This window comes from Hirundo rustica, chromosome 8 (assembly GCF_015227805.2).
Source record: "Hirundo rustica isolate bHirRus1 chromosome 8, bHirRus1.pri.v3, whole genome shotgun sequence".
NCBI lineage: Eukaryota > Metazoa > Chordata > Aves > Passeriformes > Hirundinidae > Hirundo > Hirundo rustica.
This window is the reverse complement of record NC_053457.1, coordinates 15219535-15238391: the sequence shown is the minus strand read 5'-3', so window position 1 is coordinate 15238391 and position 18857 is coordinate 15219535. Positions and strand designations below refer to the sequence as shown.

The 18857-nt window shown below is 39.5% G+C and overlaps 1 protein-coding gene and 1 long non-coding RNA gene across 4 annotated transcripts in view; one reads left to right on the top strand and one right to left on the bottom strand.

The window, feature by feature from the left end:
* Nucleotides 1–18857, bottom strand: part of LOC120755590 (uncharacterized) — a 75842-nt gene that overhangs the window by 56388 nt on the left and 597 nt on the right. For 2 of the 3 annotated variants that reach the window (XR_005701821.2, XR_005701823.2), the window contains exons 1-2: nucleotides 2357–3437; nucleotides 2116–2238 (exon numbers count right to left, since the gene is read on the bottom strand). This is a non-coding gene — a long non-coding RNA (uncharacterized LOC120755590). Of the gene's footprint in view, nucleotides 1–2115; nucleotides 2239–2356; nucleotides 3438–18857 lie in introns of those variants that run through there. The other variant, XR_005701822.2, reaches the window with a different exon arrangement.
* Nucleotides 3509–12090, top strand: PLAU (plasminogen activator, urokinase). The gene is made up of 11 exons (XM_040070730.2): nucleotides 3509–3569; nucleotides 5152–5262; nucleotides 5857–5908; nucleotides 6086–6190; nucleotides 6724–6889; nucleotides 7147–7232; nucleotides 7348–7537; nucleotides 8165–8319; nucleotides 9245–9385; nucleotides 9966–10114; nucleotides 10943–12090. The coding sequence occupies exons 2-11, from the start codon at nucleotides 5203–5205 to the stop codon at nucleotides 11135–11137; spliced, it is 1299 nt and encodes a 432-aa protein (XP_039926664.1). The 5' UTR covers nucleotides 3509–3569; nucleotides 5152–5202; the 3' UTR covers nucleotides 11138–12090.

Below are 18857 nucleotides of genomic sequence, written 5' to 3'. Positions count from 1 at the left end.
AATTAAAAGAATCAGCAAGATTTTTATTTGGAACTGAAAACACAAAATCACAGTAACCCAAGAACTGCCTGGCTCTGAGTCTGATACTACTTGCTCTTCAGGGTTAGATCCACTGCATCTGACTTATATTTTAGAGAAGTGCTATACGACTGCAGACTCAAATCACATTAGGAGCTCAAAAAAGGTGTATAAATTTTCTTTTCTCTCTGATATAATCCAGGTGCAACCAAGAGAAATATATAAAGCCCTATTATTAACAGCCCTGACTACAAAAATGAGTGAGGTTTTGTGAGTTGTATTTTCTCATGTAGATGCTGTACTCCTACTAAGTAGGCAAAGTGCCTTCTACAGGCTCACTCTAGCGCTTACCTTACCACCTCCTTTTCTTCAGAAGTCTTTCCTCCTTCCATCCTGCCTACACCTCTGCCAAATTTTGGTAAGAGACCAAAGTGATGAAACCATAGACATGTAAAAGGAAAGGAAATAAACTGTGGAAAGCACTATGTGGCTCTCAAAATACAAAACTTGTTCATGAGTCTGTACTAGTCTTTCTCTCTTAAGCCTCATGACTTCTCATCATCAGTATCTATTGGGCAAGTAAGTTCCACTTCCACTGAGAGTCTTTGCAGTAGGCATTTAACTTTATTCACTGTTCTTCCCAAAAAAACTTTGCTTTTGAGTTATAAAGACCTGCTTTTCCTCTGTCCTATCTCAATCTTATCCTAGGGAGAAGACACAGCCTGTAACCAGGCCCTTCTAAACTCTTGAGACATGCAGTAGAGAGCAAATGCTGACCCTGAAGCTACCAAAAGTCCCTTGGTAGCAGAACCGGTCCTGTTTCATCCCTGCCACTCCCTGAGCATGTGCATTTCCCATCTGTGCTGGCAGGTCCAGCTTTGAGGTCAGATGGAAGACATGGCAGAAGTGCCATGCTACAGATTTTCCAAGGTCTCTGCCTTAAGGCAGGGCACATAACAAGGTTCCAAGGATTTATGTTACCTGAAACGCCATTTCACCTCTTGTGCCAGTCATCAGCCAGCTCAGTGAATCTAGATACTGGAAATTATCTCATGCATTTCTGCTTTCCTAACAGCCATTTAGTGCTCATAGAGACAATGCAGCTGGGAGGTTACTCGGAACACCAAAACAAACTTATTTGCAGCTGGCTTGGATACTTTTTTACTAAACCACATTTTCAGTTCAGTCCATTCAGTGTCAACTATAACTCATTTACTTATCTAGGTAGTACAAATATTTAGACCAAAGGAATTTGATAGCTTTAAAGCAGCACTGCAAACATATCAGAAGTTCTGATCCATAGCTGTCACCAGTCTGACTGAAACAGTGTGACACCACAGCCCAAGTCACTTCTCCTGGGGGCCTTCTAGATGTACTTAAGAAGTGCAGTACCTCAGTAAAACCTGAGTATATGACAAATGGTAGAAAAAGGGAGATTTGAATCTTGCTGTATCTTGTGTCAGAGTGAGCACAACAAAAGTTTTTGGTTCTTGGATCTGGAAAACAAGTATGAACCTGCAGGTTCTAGGGAGAAAATGAGGAACATGAATCTGCACAGCTTGGTCAAAGGTTCAGGGAGAGGATAACTGATCCCACTTCTCAGGAAACAAAAATATCAAAGAGGAAACTCTATGGTTTCCTCAAAGAGTTGCTCTAGGGATTTTTTTCCAGGAGGGTTTGAGGAAGGCCTAGAAACTCTTCCTTGGGAGCATGGAGGAAGAAGGACAGGTGCTGTCCAGGCCTGAGGAGCCTTCTTCTTCCTGCATCTAGGCACTTCCCTGCTCTCCCTGCTGAATCAAACCATGACCTATTTCTTCATTTATTATGTATAAGGTTGGTGTATTAAAATTAATTAAGTAAATGTTCCAGACTGCTTTTAAAATCTGGATTATTCCCCCCTCTGCAGAATTGATTCCTTAGGATAAGTTTAGCTGATAGCCAGTCCTCTGAAATAAAGAGAGTGCCATGGGGATTCTACCCTGCTACTTTCTGCCCTGTTTCTTAGAGGATCTAATTACTTGTGATGTTGGTATATTAAGTCACCACAGAATGTGAGACAAATTTCTCTCCTGAAATTCAGAAGGGCTTATTCCTTACCTGCGTTCACTTATGGACTTCCAGCTTGAGCCGTTTCTCTTGACTCAGTTCCTGCCATTCAGTGGAGTGAACTCAATGTGCTTTCTGCAAACATGAGATCTGTTCTGATGTGAGCCTGAAGATCTGAACAGAAAGGAATAGAGAATGTAAGCAGACAGTGCCTAAATAAAGGTATGGTTATATTGCAGACTTGACACAGATAGAAAATGGGGAGGGAAGAAGAAAGCTGAGCCATACTCACACCAGCTGCTACATGGCAAACATAGAAAGGTAGTCTCCTTAAGCTCTGAATTGTCAAGCTATGAAAGCATTTCTCTTGAGGGAATTTCAGGTGAACTCCTTTTCTGACCTGACCTCTAAAGAAATTGCCCTTCATCAGCTACACAGCCTGTGGAGACCTACCTCACCTTAGTCACCTGCACTACCTGAAGCTAAACCCTGTGAATACACACACAAATATTAGGTACTGGTTTGCTGTTATTCACTGCATTGCTATAACATCGCAGCATAACGTGAACAAAATCACATTTACTGGGCCAGGAAAGACTATCTGTTGTGCTGGGTCTGCGTTCTTAGGCATCTGTCACTTCAAATCTCCATCCTCATCTCATCACATGGGCTGCTTTGAATACTTCTTTGGGAGACAGAAACTATAAGAAAACCACGACTACCTTCTCACGAGCAGAAGATTGCTCAGGGCCAAGGGAGCATAAGTAATTTGGAAGAGATGAGTTTAGCACCTGCTGTAAGCTCCATGTCCTAAGAGATTCCAGCTGGCGTAAGAACAACTCGTCCCAATGTCCTGCGTTTGAGCTGAAGACAGCTCTCTAAAAACACATCCAGCGCTTTAAGAGCACATTCTGACCCAATACTCCCTCCCAGCGGGCTGTGTTTAACACACACCTGAAAGAATTTAATCCTATGTTAATTAAAAGATCACTTGTGCTTCTCTCATTATGGGTGGCACCATATGAATAAAATACACCCTATTTGCTGTATCTCCAGGCACGCTTCATAGTCATTCTATGTTTATTGCTAGCGCATGTATGCATACATGTTATCATTGCTATCATTCAGTCATGTCTCCAGGCATGCTTCTAGTCATTCCTTTCATAGCTCTCCCTCATATTTCTCTTTTGTTTCTTTATAACTGTCCCTAAGGAATTGCTGAGTGCGGCGGGGAAGCCGAGGAGCCCCTTCCAGAAGTCGTAGCCCGCACAAAGCCGTTTGCTCGCCCTGACGCTAACCCCGTTCCCCGAAACTAAGAAGCAGTATAACACATTTCCCCCTTCCTGCCGGGCAGCTCCGCTCGCAGCGCGGCGGGGCCGAGGGGCGGCGCGGAGCCGCCTCAGGGCGGCAGCGGCCCCGCCCCGGCTCAGCCTTTATAGAGCCCGGGCCGCGCTGCGCCCCGGCAGCCGCCGCAGCTCCGCCGCCCCGGCAGCGCCTCACCGCCGGTAAGTGCCGTGCCTTCCGAGCCCAGTCGGCAGCTAAGGGCACCCGTGCCGCCTGTGAATCGATCGGGATGAAGCGATGGCTCTTAAAATTGCACTGAATTTTTTTTTTTTTTTTTTTTTTTTTTTTTTTTTTTTTTTTTTTTTTTTTTTTTTTTTTTTAAAGCTGCTGTGATGCAGTATCGCAGCAGCGGGGAAGGTCGGGTCTAGTTGCCACAGTATGTCAGAATTTTTAAAGGAATCAGCAGTACTGCTGTTTGTGGTGCGGAGGCTGGGCCTGAGAAACTAATTATGGTAACAAAGAATGGATTAATTGCATTGCTGCCAAAATGCTAAAAATAATTGTCATAAAAATATTTAAGGGAAGTATAGCTGCTGAAATCTCATCTGAATCTGAATAGCATGCACAGCCAAGTAGCTGGGACATGATTCGCTTTCTTGTATTATGACACCTGCTTACAAGCAAAGGTTGCATCTGCATTAGTATTTTCATTTGTATAATGTCTGTTTTCCAAGTGAATCTAGTGATCTTCTCTATACCCCGTGTTTTGGTTCACACCGCTGAGTGTGTGAATTTAATGTGTGTTAGGAGTGCTCAGTAAGGAGCTATAGAGTACTTGCACTCCATTTCTTCCAAATAAAGTCAAACCAGAAGGCGCAATCCACGTATCAGTAGGCATTCAGTCTGCAGGACCAAACTGGAATTAGTCCAGTGTAGAAACCTGAAGCAAGTACAGTGTGGAGCAGGTCTTCAGCACCAGCTCGGTTCTGTACATCCTCTTCTACTGCATTGCTTTTTTTTGCTTATGTAAATACAACTGTGATTCCCACCAAATCTTTTAAAAATCAGGTTTTACAGTTTTCTAAAAGTGAGAATGCTTTTTAAAAATACTCTTAATGACTTGTATTGCAATTAAAAAAAAGACATATAGGACTTTATTGTACCTGCCACTGTCGTTACGAGATAATTATTTACCATTGGTAAGACTGCTATGTATGCTTGGCTACAAGATCCAGCTGCATGTAAGTAATAATATTGTAAATAAGTGAGGCAACAGCACCAGCAGATTTTCAAGAATTGGCAGTGGTCCGAGGCACTCAGTCAGGTGGCCAGGCTTACCTAAATGCTCAGCTGCAACAAGATGCAGCTGATAACTACAGAGGTACTGAAAAAAGGAGCTTTTTCTTTCATATCCTGAAGTTGCATGCTCAGTGCTTTCATTGAAGGTACCAATGGTCAGTTAAATGCGTACAAGCAGTTGGACAGCAGCTAAATGCATCTGCCAATTTCCAACTTTTAGTACTGCAAAAATAGAATATGGATTTTTCCAGTTTCTCTTTTCCTCCTTAATTTATGCTCTTAAAAGAAATCTGGTTGTATTGCTGCCTGTACAAAAAAAAAGCTTCAAAGTATAACTTCTAATTTAATATATGAAAATAATAAGTAGATATTCCACTGCAAGTAAATGCTTAATTCTTCATCAGTTGTGTTGTAATTTATTCTAACACCAACTGAAGATGATAGAAGCAAGAAAGCTGACACTGCAAGCTACAGCATGACACTAAATTCCTCTTTTATTTTCAGAATCAAATAATACAGATAGAAGAAGAACAAAGGGAGAAGTTAACTAACAACATGAAGTTACTCATCTTCCTCACAGTAACCTTGGGCACACTTGTCACAGGACTAGAGTCTGTAAGTTTTAAGTATATCAAAACCCTAATCTTATTTCGTAGAGAAAGGCATACCCAGCCTGCAAAGCAGAGGGAATACTATGAAGGACAGAACAAGAATCCATTGTTGAATAAATTTTCTGGCTTTTATTCTATGGTACAAATGTGAAGCACCAAGGTCACCAAAATGACTAGGGTAATTGATGAATGTTGCATCTTTGCTGCACTGCTTGGTGGAGAGGGTGAGGTTTCCTTCCCTGTTTTAGGGACAGTGACCATTAAGAGCTGCTTAGGTTCTTAGAGCATAAATAATTATAATGTTGACCTGATGCGGTGGCACAGCTCAGTGGGGCTTTTCTGAGCTTGGGTTTTTTTGGTGGTTTTTTTTTTTTTTTTTATGACATGGGATTTGTTTGCCTTCCCCATTCTGCTTTGCTTAATTAGAGCTCCACTTGTCATTCATATCCAGATTCCACAGAGCAGGTACAGCAGGTAGCTACATGCACAAACCTAAACTGTTGAAGGTATGCAGTAGGGAACAGAATAGGGAAAAGATAATCAAACCACATAAAAGGAACTGCCTCCTTAAAAATCCTTTTTTTTTCTTTTCCTGTAGATTTATAGCTGGAAGTACTACAAGCTATACAAACGCAGATCAGAGTACAAGGGTAAGCATCTGCCTGTTCTATTTGAAGCTAAAAAGAACTTATTATCCTGTACTTATATCTTCATACAAGAAGAATGACCCTTAATGATACTGAAATATCTAAAACATAATTTTCAATTACATTTCACCTTCGCATTCAAATGTTTTGCCTATAATCAGTGATGTCTTTTATTTACAGACTGCCTTTGTTTGAATGGAGGAACATGTGTTACCTATTACCTCTTTAGTGGAATTGGTCGTTGCATATGTCCAGATGGATACACTGGGATTCACTGTGAGATAGGTAGAGTATCTGTCTTCCTTAATGCTAACTAAATTGATTGAAAAGGTATAAAAGATAGTCAAAGAATTAATACAAAATGCCCAGTGACAGTATTACCCAGAAACAAGACAGGATAGTCTTTAGCAGTTTATGCTAACAGACTAAATGAGGAGAAGGGAGTTGGTGCAAAGTCATGATCTCTAATTTTTCTTGTCCCTGCCTCCTCACTAAGGTTACTTACCTCAGCCTTACTTTTAGTTTGGGGTGGAAAAAATGAACTAGTCTCTGAGTGTTCAGAAGCAGAAGAACTTATCAGACTGTGAAGGTCACTTAAACTGTTAAAAAATTAATATGCATGCTTTAAAGTGTAAGGTAACTGATGCTCAAAATCCATACAGAGCTAATTTAATAACAATATCTAGTCAGTCTGATTTTTGCATCTGTTTTTGAGGCTTATGCAAGAACTTTTTTCCTCATAGGAAGGATTTGTCCATGTCTGTCACAGAACAATTATAAACATGAACATGCTGTTAATAAAATATTTATTTTTTCAGACACTGACAGCACATGCTATACTGAAAATGGAGAGAACTACAGAGGGATGGCAACAGGAGACAAATGTCTGCCATGGAACTTGCCGTCACTAATCAGGAGGGATCGTTACCATGCTTACTCAGAGAATGCTTTGCAGCTTGGGCTGGGCAAACACAGCTACTGCAGGTAAGAAAACCATTATTCTTCCTGTGATAACTTCTATTATCACAGCCCCAGAGGTGCTTCAGTGAGAAACATGTTTTTAAAAAATAACGTTAGAGTTGAATTATTGACTAAAAATATTTGAAATGTGACTTTCCAAAGCATTTTTCTTCCTGGTGTATCTTGCAACAAATATTTTGCATTTTTTCAGAACACCTGGAATTTTAAGATACTATGACTTTTTAAAACTGTCTTTATGAAAAGAACACTCTATCTTTTAGAAACCCAAATGGAAGGAGCAGGCCCTGGTGTTACACCAAAAGGGGATATGCCATTCAAGAAACACCTTGCAACATAGAGAAGTGTGGTAAGTAATATTAGTTTCAACACAATTGGTGTTTTGTTTGTTTAATTTTATTCTTAATAGCACAAGGTTGGAGTTCATTTGTAAGAACATCTGAACAAAAGTCTTCTTTTCACAGGGCCTACGTGTGGTCAAAGGAGTTTCAGCAAGAATTTCAAGATTGTTGGTGGAAAGCAGGCAGAGGTTGAGTCTCAGCCTTGGATAGCTGGCATCTTCCAAACCATAAGGGGCATGGACCACTTCCTGTGCGGTGGCAGCCTCATCGACCCTTGCTGGGTGCTCACAGCAGCGCACTGTTTCTACACTCCGTAAGTTTCCAGTTCCATGGGCTTCTTATTTGCAACTTTCTTCAAGTGTTGCTTGGTGCAGTGCTTACTGAGCAGCCCTTTGGAATGCACCACAGTAAGAGTTTTCCTTTGATTGAACAAAACAAGAGCAGCAAAACCAATGTTAAGCCTCTGGGAGCCCACATCTAGCAGAATGAACTAGCAAGATGTGGATGGTTGGGTGGGATGCAATTTAAACAATTTAGTTTTTAAACGAAATTAAACAGGATTTAATTTTTGCCTTAGCCGTTCCCCAGGCTTTGTAATTGTACTGATGGTGATGAGCTGTGTAATACATCTGTGGGTGTTTTTTGTAGACTTTTCTATGGAAAGCTGATCCTTTAGGCATCCTGCAGAGGATTCTTAACACCAACGCCTTGCATTAGTAGCAACCAGTTAAGCGTGTTTCAAAATGTCTGAATATCTGTCTTAATCCCTTCATATGGATGCATTCCTTCAGAATATTGGATCAACTTTCAAAGCTGACTAAATTTTACTTTTTCTTATCAACATCAAAATAAATATGAAACAGAGCTGGGACTGGATCTCAGTTGTTGACCTTACTCTCAGAAATCACTAGTTTTCATCAGTCTCTCTACTCTCACTCAGGTCAAGAAGATTAATAAACAAATCTGTCTACAAAGTCTTCCTTGGAAAGTCCATACTGAATGTTACTGATGATAAGGAACAAGTATTCATGGTTGATGAGATCATCTCTCACCCTGACTTTACAGATGACACAGGTGGCAATGAGAATGATATTGGTAAGTATCATCTTAATATGAGCCTTTAAAACACTGGGATAGGTGAAGGCCACATAATTGCGGCTTATACCTTCTAAAAGAAGTAGAACCAGAGATGGGAAGAAGGGGAACAGGAACAGCCTGAAAGCTAGGCCTGTGCTGACAGTTTTTGCACTTGTATAAGTTTTGGTTGTGGTACATATCAGATTCATTACCTGGCAGGCAGGCTCTGCACCTGTGGAAGACATGGCTTTTCCATAAGTACTGGTGGCAGCATTCCATTTCTGCTGTTTTATTATGTGCTTAGAGATCACAGTATGTATAGTAAATGATGAAAAATGCACAGTAGGTTTCGTCACGTGGCATGGGAATGCCATATCAGGTACCTCATTAGATGGTTATTCTGGATTAATTCAGACTTTTATGAAAGTCTGGGTTTCGCAAGCCTGTTCCTAAAGCAACCACTTCAGAGAGGGTTTTTTGCAACTTGCACAGAACAGACTTGCCACTCTCGCACTTGGCATTTAGAGCTCTATCACCCCTTCCAGATTCCTCCAGCTGCTGCTGCTAAAATAGAGAAAATCCAATATCTTTGTAAGCTGTTCAGGATAGTGTGTGCAACCCTCTACAGCCAGTCAGAAAGTTGGTGTCTTAAAACATCTAAAGATACTCTTGCAGAAGACTTTTTCGCCTGAGCTATCAGCCCCTATCCTTTGAGGAAGCAAGTTCAAGTAGGAACATGTGTCAATTTTAGTGTTGGGAAACTAATGTTGTTGTTATTAGTAATGACTCATTCTAAAAAGCAATGAGGGCAGCCATGTGTAACCAGCACTAAATATAATTGCAACTATTCCCATTAACTGTACCAAATGCTTCTATTGTCAGAACTTGAGGGGGAAAACTTGCTTTACAAATCTAACTATATCTTTTCTGACTTGGTCTATAGCTTTGATAAGGATAAGGACGACTTCTGGACAGTGTGCAGTAGAATCCAAGTATGTCAGAACAGTCTGCTTGCCTGAGAAGAACCTCTACTTAAAAGAGAATACCCACTGTGAAATATCTGGCTATGGAAAACAAGATTTTTGTAAGTGAATGACTTCTCTTCCCAAAGTTGGTCTTCCACACTGGTGGGAAAGTGATTTTTACAACATGACTTGTGAAGTATTAAAAAAAAATTGCTTTCTATTGTATGTATTCCATGTGCATTTCTTGAAGATGACCTTTGCTATCATCTTCTCTAGTTGTCTGTAGCATTTCTTATCTGATGGTTCTTTTGTTCGCCAATCATACAAAATAAGCCAAGATGTAAAACAGAATTTTTATCATTCCTGGTGTGATGAGGAGCAGAGAAAAAAATAAAGCCATTTGGGAGGATTAGCAAAGGATTGCATTTGTGCAGGGTTTCCATCAAAAATTATTAAATTATTTCTCTCTAAAACCTAAACTTTATATTTTTATTCTGAATATTTTTTTCCCTTTGAAACGTACTTATTAACAGTAAAAGCAAACCAATACTGCATAGGGTGGAGGTAAGAACCTCAAGGGAGAATTGGAATGGTTATGCTAATTGAAGTGCAGAAATTGTGTTATGGGGGTTTCTTGCTTCTTTTTGTGTCTTGGAGGGTGAAAATAATGAAATAATTTTTTTTTTTTTTTTTTTGCAGATGACATCTTCTATGCTCAAAGACTGATGTCAGCGACTGTGAACTTAATATCACAGAGAAAATGCAAAAATGAATACTATGACAATATTAGAGTTACTGACAACATGGTCTGTGCTGGGGATCCCACATGGCAGATTGATGCCTGCAAGGTAGAATTGGTTTGGTTTATTTTCTAAATAATTTCAAATGCATGTACGTTACTATATGGCAGCATCTTGTAATTCTGCTACTCACAAGAGTCTCTAATGTATCTGGAAATTACTATGTCAAGTGGAGTTGACCTGTAGTGTGGCCAAACATCTGGAATAAAGTTGGAACCCAGAGTTAGGTTTTATCCCCTCCAGGCCTTCCTTTAGAGGTGCAAGAAGTGCAGTATCTTAGCTACTTTTTTACCTCAAGGCCTTTTTTTTAATCTATTCAAGCAATAGCTAATAGGCATCCATTAGAGCTATATAGCAACTGTTCCAATCTCAGCTTGCACATTAACTATAGCTTGGCAAGGGTAAATTACAGGGGGCACTGAGTTCCTCCACGTTCCTCAAAACTAGATTTATTTCCCTTTACCTTATTCGGCAGAGTGGCCATAGGAGCTGCTGAAAAGAGCAAACGTCCTCAAGTGTAAAATTACCTTATGCACAGGGAGACAACTGATTCTGTGATGAAGAATTGGACATGTTGTCCTTGACCTTCTATCACTAGTCTAATATCTGTGCTTATAAACTTGGGATGGGGATGGAGGGTTGTTTTCCAAGGTAACTATTCTCCTGGTATCGTGATGGGGAGAACTAGAGAGCTCCTCAGCTTTAGAGACTGTTCAATTCACAGCAGATGCCAAACCTTCTTTTCCATCTAAGCAATGTCCTTAAAGATAATGCTTTAGCTCATAGGTCCTTACTAGCTTGCTTAACTCTAGAAAAACAATAATCACAGGCTCCATCTGCAGAAAATGACATAATGTGTTCTCTTTCTGTTGTCAGGGAGATTCCGGTGGCCCCATGGTCTGTGAGCACAATGGCAGGATGGTGGTTTATGGGATTGTCAGCTGGGGAGATGGCTGTGCAAAGGAAAACAAGCCTGGTGTTTATACCAGAGTTACTCAATACCTTAACTGGATCGATTCCAGCATGAATGGGGTAGTTGCCAAGAGCCGTTTTCTTCCTGAACCAAAGTGACCTTTTTTCTTCAGCTGGACTGAAATGAACAAAATTCAGCCTATACTGACATCAGGACAGTGAAGACCTGAATGTCATAAGAGGCCTTCATTTTGAGTGCTTGTGTGGTCAGTCACTCACATCAGTGTTCCTGAGGCAGGAGGCAGAGAGATGGTTGATCTATTATCTTACTATTCTGAATTACCTGGAAACCACTCAGTGGGAAGCTAAAATATTTAACATTTAAATGAGTATTCCCATGCACGATACTATGCATAGCAAGTTAGCTGTCTACTTCATTTATAAACCAGCATTTGCTCTGGAAATGTTGATACAGTTTCAACTTACTTAAGTATTCATTTTATACATGACCCGAGTCTAAAATCTCCCCTCATTGTACTGAATAATACTAAGTCTCAAGTCCCACAGACCTAACCTGTTAAGAGCAGTACTGAGAGAGTGATCAGTCTTGGCATCAGAAAGTGGGGAAAAACAAAAAAGTGGTAGCTGAGTCAGCATTACAGACTCTTAATGTATTTCATTTAAGAACTGTGCTGCAAGAAGACGAGTTGGAAACTTGGTGGACTTCCAGGTCACACGTGAAGGTGTCTGAGTCCCCTGGGAAGTCTGATTATGCAACCTCTCTACATGTACCTATGCACCCTGGAGAAGATAAAAGGAACTTAGCATTTGTTGAATGCTGCAGGCACCAAAGTCAGAAATTTATTTCCATTCATTTAACTGATATTATATGGAAGTGATTTTTTTTGTTGTTGTTTTGTGGGGTTTTTTGTTTTGTTTTGTTTTCTCCAAGACTTATTCTGAGTTTATTTTTAAAGTTGCCTTTGTTTTGTAGATTTGAATTATTTGTATGAGGGCTGGAACCTCAACCTTAATTTAATTATTTTTATTGTGTTTAACTTATTGTTTGTATTATGGATGTTAAATATCATTAAAAAACCTCTTTCTTCTTATGTGTTTGTTTCTCCTCTTGGGAAAATAGAAGGGTATGACTGAAAAGAGAATTGTCATTATTAAGTTCTAATCTGACTGTAATCTTCCTTAGTAAAACATAAATATTTGAACTTTGTGATTAGTGGAGCATTTGATATGCGTAAGCTAATTTCTCTTTTTCCAAAAAGCACATGGCTGCTTGTGGAAAGGATACTACAGCTGTAGCTTCATGTACTCTGGGTCCGTGAACCTTGCACACTGGTGATGGAATGAGAGGAAGAACCTTGATGGAGTCTGGTTCTTGAGATTCAAGACTGAGCTCGGTAACATCTCCAGTGTTTGCAGTGCTGTCATTAAGTCACGTGTCCTTAGACTTCAGCCCCATTTCTATAAAAGGGGTGGGACAATACTTCCCCTTTCCCACAGATCTGCCTGCCTCTGAGCTGTCAGGAGCGAGAGTTGACAACTGTGTGACTGTACTGTGACTAATGCCCTGACAGCCCAATGGTGGACAGGGACACCAAGCACTACTGAAACATGAAAATAATTTCTGACAGTGCTGGATGGCAAACTGTTAGGCAATACAATTTGTGGGTGGGGATCTGCAAACAAATTTATTAGCGGAGTTAACCACTGCATGTGGCAGAGTGATTTGGGGCAAGGTTGTGGACTCCTTATTAAAGCTTGTTCAGGCAGTTGGTTACAATCACATGGTTTCTGGAGGATGAGTTAGAGATCTCATGTGAGAGACAGGGAGAATGTGAGAAGAAAAGCACCTCCTCACTGCTTGACAGCAACTACCAGGACCACTTGACCAGTGCTGGCAGAGAGTACTTCATGCCCAAAGGAAGCAATGGCAATTCAGTTTTAGACAAAAGTATACATGTCTTTTTGGCACACTACAAATTTCTTACTTCAGTATTCCACTTTAATACTTATCAAAATACTTAAATCAATGAATTTCCAACAGGTGGAGACTATAAATACGTTCATGGCCCTTGCATATGAATTTCATTGCAATGAACAGCACATTTCTCATCAACTTCTCTAGGCTTTATCTATGCAGAGATATAATTGAAATTTCAACTTACTTCCAACATTATGAATATAAGCAAGAATGAAAAAGTGTGAGAAATAAGACTTGCAGTTCCTTCAGTTTGAGGTCTAGGAAACACTAGGCAAGGTATAGATAAAGACAGGATCTTGAAAGCAGAGAGCATTTAGATGCTATTTGGGTGTGCAATCTTATTTACTCCTTAGTTTATATCGGATAAGTTATTCCAACAAAAATCTTTAGACAAACATACAGTATACATACACCTCGGCACTGGCTGTTATGCCATTTTACATCGTCTCTTTCAATGTTCTCTGCATGGTTTTGGCCCCACAGTTACAGTATCAGCTGCCTGGCTAGTTATTAGAGCCTGGAAAAATGAAGGGCAAAGATGAGAGCATAGGTTTGCAAAACTTCCTCTTCGTTCAACAGAATCCACAGGAAATATTCTCTTTCCATACTACTGAGACTGAGCAGGTGTTGATCCAGGTTGAGGTGCTGGTGAAGATGGAGAGAAACAGCCTAGAGAACTGTGCATGGAGGCTGGCAAACACTCCTGCAGAATGATAAAAGCATGACCAGAGAGAGAATGGTTTTGGAAGATATTAGATATCTGCTGGGTACAAACATACATGCAAGACAAAATTTGATATCATAAAGCTACTTTTAGTCAATATGGTTCATTGATTTCAGGTATTTGCTGGCAATAGAAAGGAGCAGAATAGGAGTCCAACAAGAATTTGGAAACAGCTCAGAGGTGGGCATCAGCCCAAGTGAAGAGATCATACTCTTGGAAGCCTTAAAAGCATGACTAACATGATCTCAAGTTCCTACTTACCCTCAATCCCTCCACAGAAGAAATACCTCAAATAAAGAGGACAAAGCAGTATCCGATGCGTCCAGAGCACATAGGAAGCGTGTTTAACCTGTCAGCTCTTAGAAGGAAGTGATGCATCCTGAATGAACAAACCACTTGACCTTATATAGCTGAAGCTTTCCTCATGGAAGTGAAACTAAAATGTGACTCAAAGTACTTAAAAATAAAATCTGTTTTAAATAAACAAAGGGATGAGGAAATGTAGTACATCATCACCTATTTGTTACACCACTTCCATGTGGAATTGTATGCATGAGAGGATTTTATTTGTGCATATTGAAACCTGAACTAAACAACATGACTATTTGGTCACTCGGCCTTTGGTTCACTTCTAGCACCTAACCACAGCTCTTGTTTTAGGCCTAATGAGTACAGAATTTATCCATAAGAAGAGAATCAAATCTTCCTGTGTACATCAGTCTTGTAATTTCAAGTTTCAGATATCTTTATCTTAAGCTGAAATAAAAAAGTGACATATTTGAACTACATATTCATTGAAGAAAACATCTGGGTTCAAACTTGGTCTGGCATAACCCTTCCAAATCCATCATGCAGTATACAAGTGGACAATCTGAACAGAATTTGGGTTTGCTGTTTAACCTTTTAGCAAGTGAATGAAATGGAACTATGAGAAGTGGAAATGCATGAATTTGAAGGAACAAGGATTACGTACTTAATGAACAGATGCAAAATGAGATGCAGTCCCAAAAGTCAAGCTTGAAAACACTTGCAGACCCACATGAGCAGTATGCTTCCTGTGTGCAGCTCCATAGCTAGAGCCAACAAGTTGACTCATTTGGATTTAGGCAGCAACTGGCTGGTAGGGTACATCAATGATCTTTGAAGCTGGAAAGGGCTGTGAGAATACCAGCATCCAAACAGAATCCAGAGTGAATGCAGCAATCCAGAGTCATTGAAAATGAACAAGATAATGAGGACGAACAGAAGAATGTTTGGAATAACCAAATGCACAGAAGTAGATGAGTGATGATTGGTATTAAAACAGATCCAGAAGGCATTGCAGACCACAGGCTGGATTTCAGTCAAAAGCACTGAGTAAAAAACTATAAACGTACTGACACATACTTCAGAGCATAGTCTGTAAACCTCTGGACAAGGCAAACACTCAGCTGTGTTTTGTTTCGAGTGTCATTCTTCTTGACAAGAAGATAGTAGTAATCAGTGGTCCAGAACATGACAAGGAGAAAAGACTGAAAAAATTTACTTTATTTTATCCAGAAAAGCAAAATCTACAGGGGATAATTTCCTCAAAAGGGAAAAAGCTGAAGCTGAGAAGGGAATAAACTGTTCTCTGTGTCTTCCAGAGATGGGGTAAAAAGCAATAATCTTGGTTGCAGGAAGGGAAACTGAACTGAGTATTATGAAATGAACTCTAGTGGTAAGAGCACTAGAAGCATGAAATAAATGGAATTGAGTGGTGTTGAGCCTCATCCAATGGACTTTTTCCAGAAAAATTTAAACAGAAATAAAATAGTTGGCTTGGGCACTTGCAATACCACTGAAAGGTATTTTGAGAAATCATCTAAGCTCGGGTTCCCTGCTTTATTATGAAATCAAAGAACATGCTCAGTGACTGAGATGACTACATGAAAATACAGATGTTGCAGGGAAATTTGGAAATAATATTACACAATTTACCCATCTTTTTAAAAGAGGCTTTAAGAAATGGGTCCTATGAGAGAAAATAGTCTGCATTTCTGAATTAACAATTAAAGGCAAACCTCTTAATGGTAAACTAATAACTGTAAAGAGTTTTGAGCAAATCTTTCAGTGACTCTAAACAAAATAATATTCTAGAAAGGACTGGAATCAAATGAATTGTTTCCATGTCCCACCGGACAAAATAATGTCAATGAATAACATGCAGCTGGCAAGGGAGTAAAATTATTATCCCCCACTGGATAGTGGAAATGTTATTTTTTCTACTGAGTAACTGAAAAGTGGTTTGTATGTAATGCTATGACTTGGCATCATACACATAAATTACCTCAGTATGCTTTGAGCTAGAATCCTCTGGGTGTGTGATAAAATCTCCCAAAGCTCAGTATTATTGTAAGAGGCAATCATGGAAGAAGATGAAAACTACAGGCAACCATGAGTCTTTGATAGTCACAGACTTACGCATTTTGGGATTTGGTGCCTGTTTGGTGACAGTATAATTCCAGAAAACCAGATGAACACATTTACACATCTACAAGCAGTTTCACATTTATTAGAAATAAACCAAAGTATCTCTGCTAGTCACAGCAGGGATGTTCTAAGTGCAGTAAATTCATAATATCAACAGTAGTAGTCAAGAATTACTTATCAGTAGTTCTTCCCTAAATTTTCTTGCCTTGTGGCACAAAACTTCAGCCTAAGTTAAACAAAGCATCCCCAAGTGACACAAACCAGAACATCACTACAGCTGTTGAAATTGCAGCTGTTCCATGAAGATCACAGCATGTACTTGGCATTACTACAGCATGTTAGCACCCATGATAAAAAAATCTTCACTAATGTTCCAACTCCTTCATCTTCAAATGCACTTGCAATGTCTGACACATTGCAAATTTGTGTGGTTGGATAATATTTTTATTTTTAAACGTGCTTATGTGCTTTTGTGCTGTTAGCAGCAGCCCCGGCCACATGAAGGACTGCCTTAAACAGCTGACATCTCAGTCAAATTTTGCTTTAGAACTTGCTAGACTGTACCTGAGCCAACATTGCCGGTCAGCAAGGGAGTTTAAGTTTAACTTTAACCTCAACTAAATTAAGATTTAATTTCAAATTACATATTCACAGATAAATTCGAAATATTTTTCCAGACCAATACAGTTCCATCTAAAATAAGCAATTAGGTTTATCTTACATTTTAAATCTTTTGCCCTCTAAGAATGCTCCGTCTTATATCAAGTGTATCCTGTGTGTACAATGGGCTTGTTTTAATACACACAGCATTAAGAGATCTTTTGTTTATTACCTGGAGAGACAAATCAGAGAATTTTTTTTACATTCTGTAGCTGAAACTAAGCTACAGAAGTGTTTTCTGATGGTCAATTTGACTCAGATTCAAACCTACATTAAAGGGATTTTCAAACAGTTAGAGGGAAAATTGTATCAGTCACCGGCTTTACTCTTAAAAATTTGGAACAGTTTTTATTTTTACAGTCCTATTCTAGACATATAATACACATATGTCTTCCTCAGGCATGAAAACAATCATATGGCCAGGAAAAATACTGGCTATTCAGAGGCAACAGAGCAGTCAAACATATAAGATTGTAAGTGGTGGAAGAAAATAAAGAAACAATGGATTTCAGCCTCCCAAGGATGCTAGTTTATGAGAGGTTTGAACTGCAAAGTTTAAAAATAAAGTTTGTCACCTAACTGTGATCTATGTCAGCAAGCTTTTGTATCAACACACCTGCAATAATAATAAAAAGATGCATTATTAATACATTGAAAATGCCAGGAAGCAGCAATGCTTAAAGAACTCTCTGGAACCAGATACAGAATCTCAATGAAAATATGCCAGACTGCAGGGCCAGGCTATACATACCTGTGCTGACTTTGTGTCAGTATAAATAAAGAGACATGTATTCAGGTATAATGAAATATTATCATTTTCACTGCATTAAATAAGTTAATTATCTTTGCCTGATGGGATAATTTTACAGCTACAAAGACTGTGGTAACAAGGTTCAAATTTCACAATTACCTGAGATTTTCTGCTATGCTATTTTCCTACTAAACATTCATGTCAAGGGCTGAAGTTTTTATATATATGTAATGTATTTTACTGACTTAATCCCAAGGAATCCTACAAATCTCCATCACCTGAGTTCCTGCATTCAACCTGAATGAGAAAATAGCTACATCTGCTGGTATATTCCAGTTTCTATAGGGACAATCAAGATTAGATGCTATTGAATTATTGGGTTTTCTTTGGCTGGTATCTGTCAAACTTGCCTGGACACTACAATTAACATTATAGTCTCCAGGCTCTTCCAATGGTGAGGAGCATTTCTGGAGGAGCTTTTTCTCTTAGAAGGCTACGGGTAACAAAACCATGTTGTTGGTATCACCGCATGGGAGCCAATGGTTAATTTTTATTACTAAAAAACCCACTGCCAAACAGAACTTTTAGTCTTGTCTTTTTAGTAACAGAATCTTGGTATGGAAACAGACACGCATCATGACAGGGTTTATATATTAAGATTTACAGAAAAGAAATGTAAAAATCCTCAGCTCAAAGATATAGGTAATCAGATCAATTTGGAGACTTGTGAGCTATTAGAGAAATAATGTTTTAAATGGGGAATGTGAATACAGCACTGACAAGCACATCTTTAATACTGAATGATCTACAAGAGTGATTGAATTCTTATCTCCAGACTCAGTACTAAGTGTCTGGGCCAGCCTCATCTCTCATTTTACATAAAATAATCTCACACCTACAAAGCTCCCAGCAAACAAGGCAGTTTCCCTGAATTTAATCCCATTCTTCTCTAGCAAAACTTTAATGAACATCTGCAGAAAAACTAAGTGTGTCTTTTATTGATTGGTCTAGATAGACTCCAACTCTGATGGGCGGCACTTGCTGCTGTTCAAATGCATGAGCAGGTTTTGAGCCTAGGGCGGGCAGTGATGCGGAGCATCTCCAGCGCCCTCCCGGCGGCCAAGGTACCGACCTGCCGCTAGATGGAGGAGCAGCCTCGGGAAAGGAGACGCTGTCGCTCGCAGCCGGCCCACAAGCAATTCATTGAGCACGTAAATCACAGTGAAGAGGTTTTATTTATAGCATAACCTTTGCCTCCCTTCCACCTCAGTACTTATAAAAAGGTGAGCTTGGG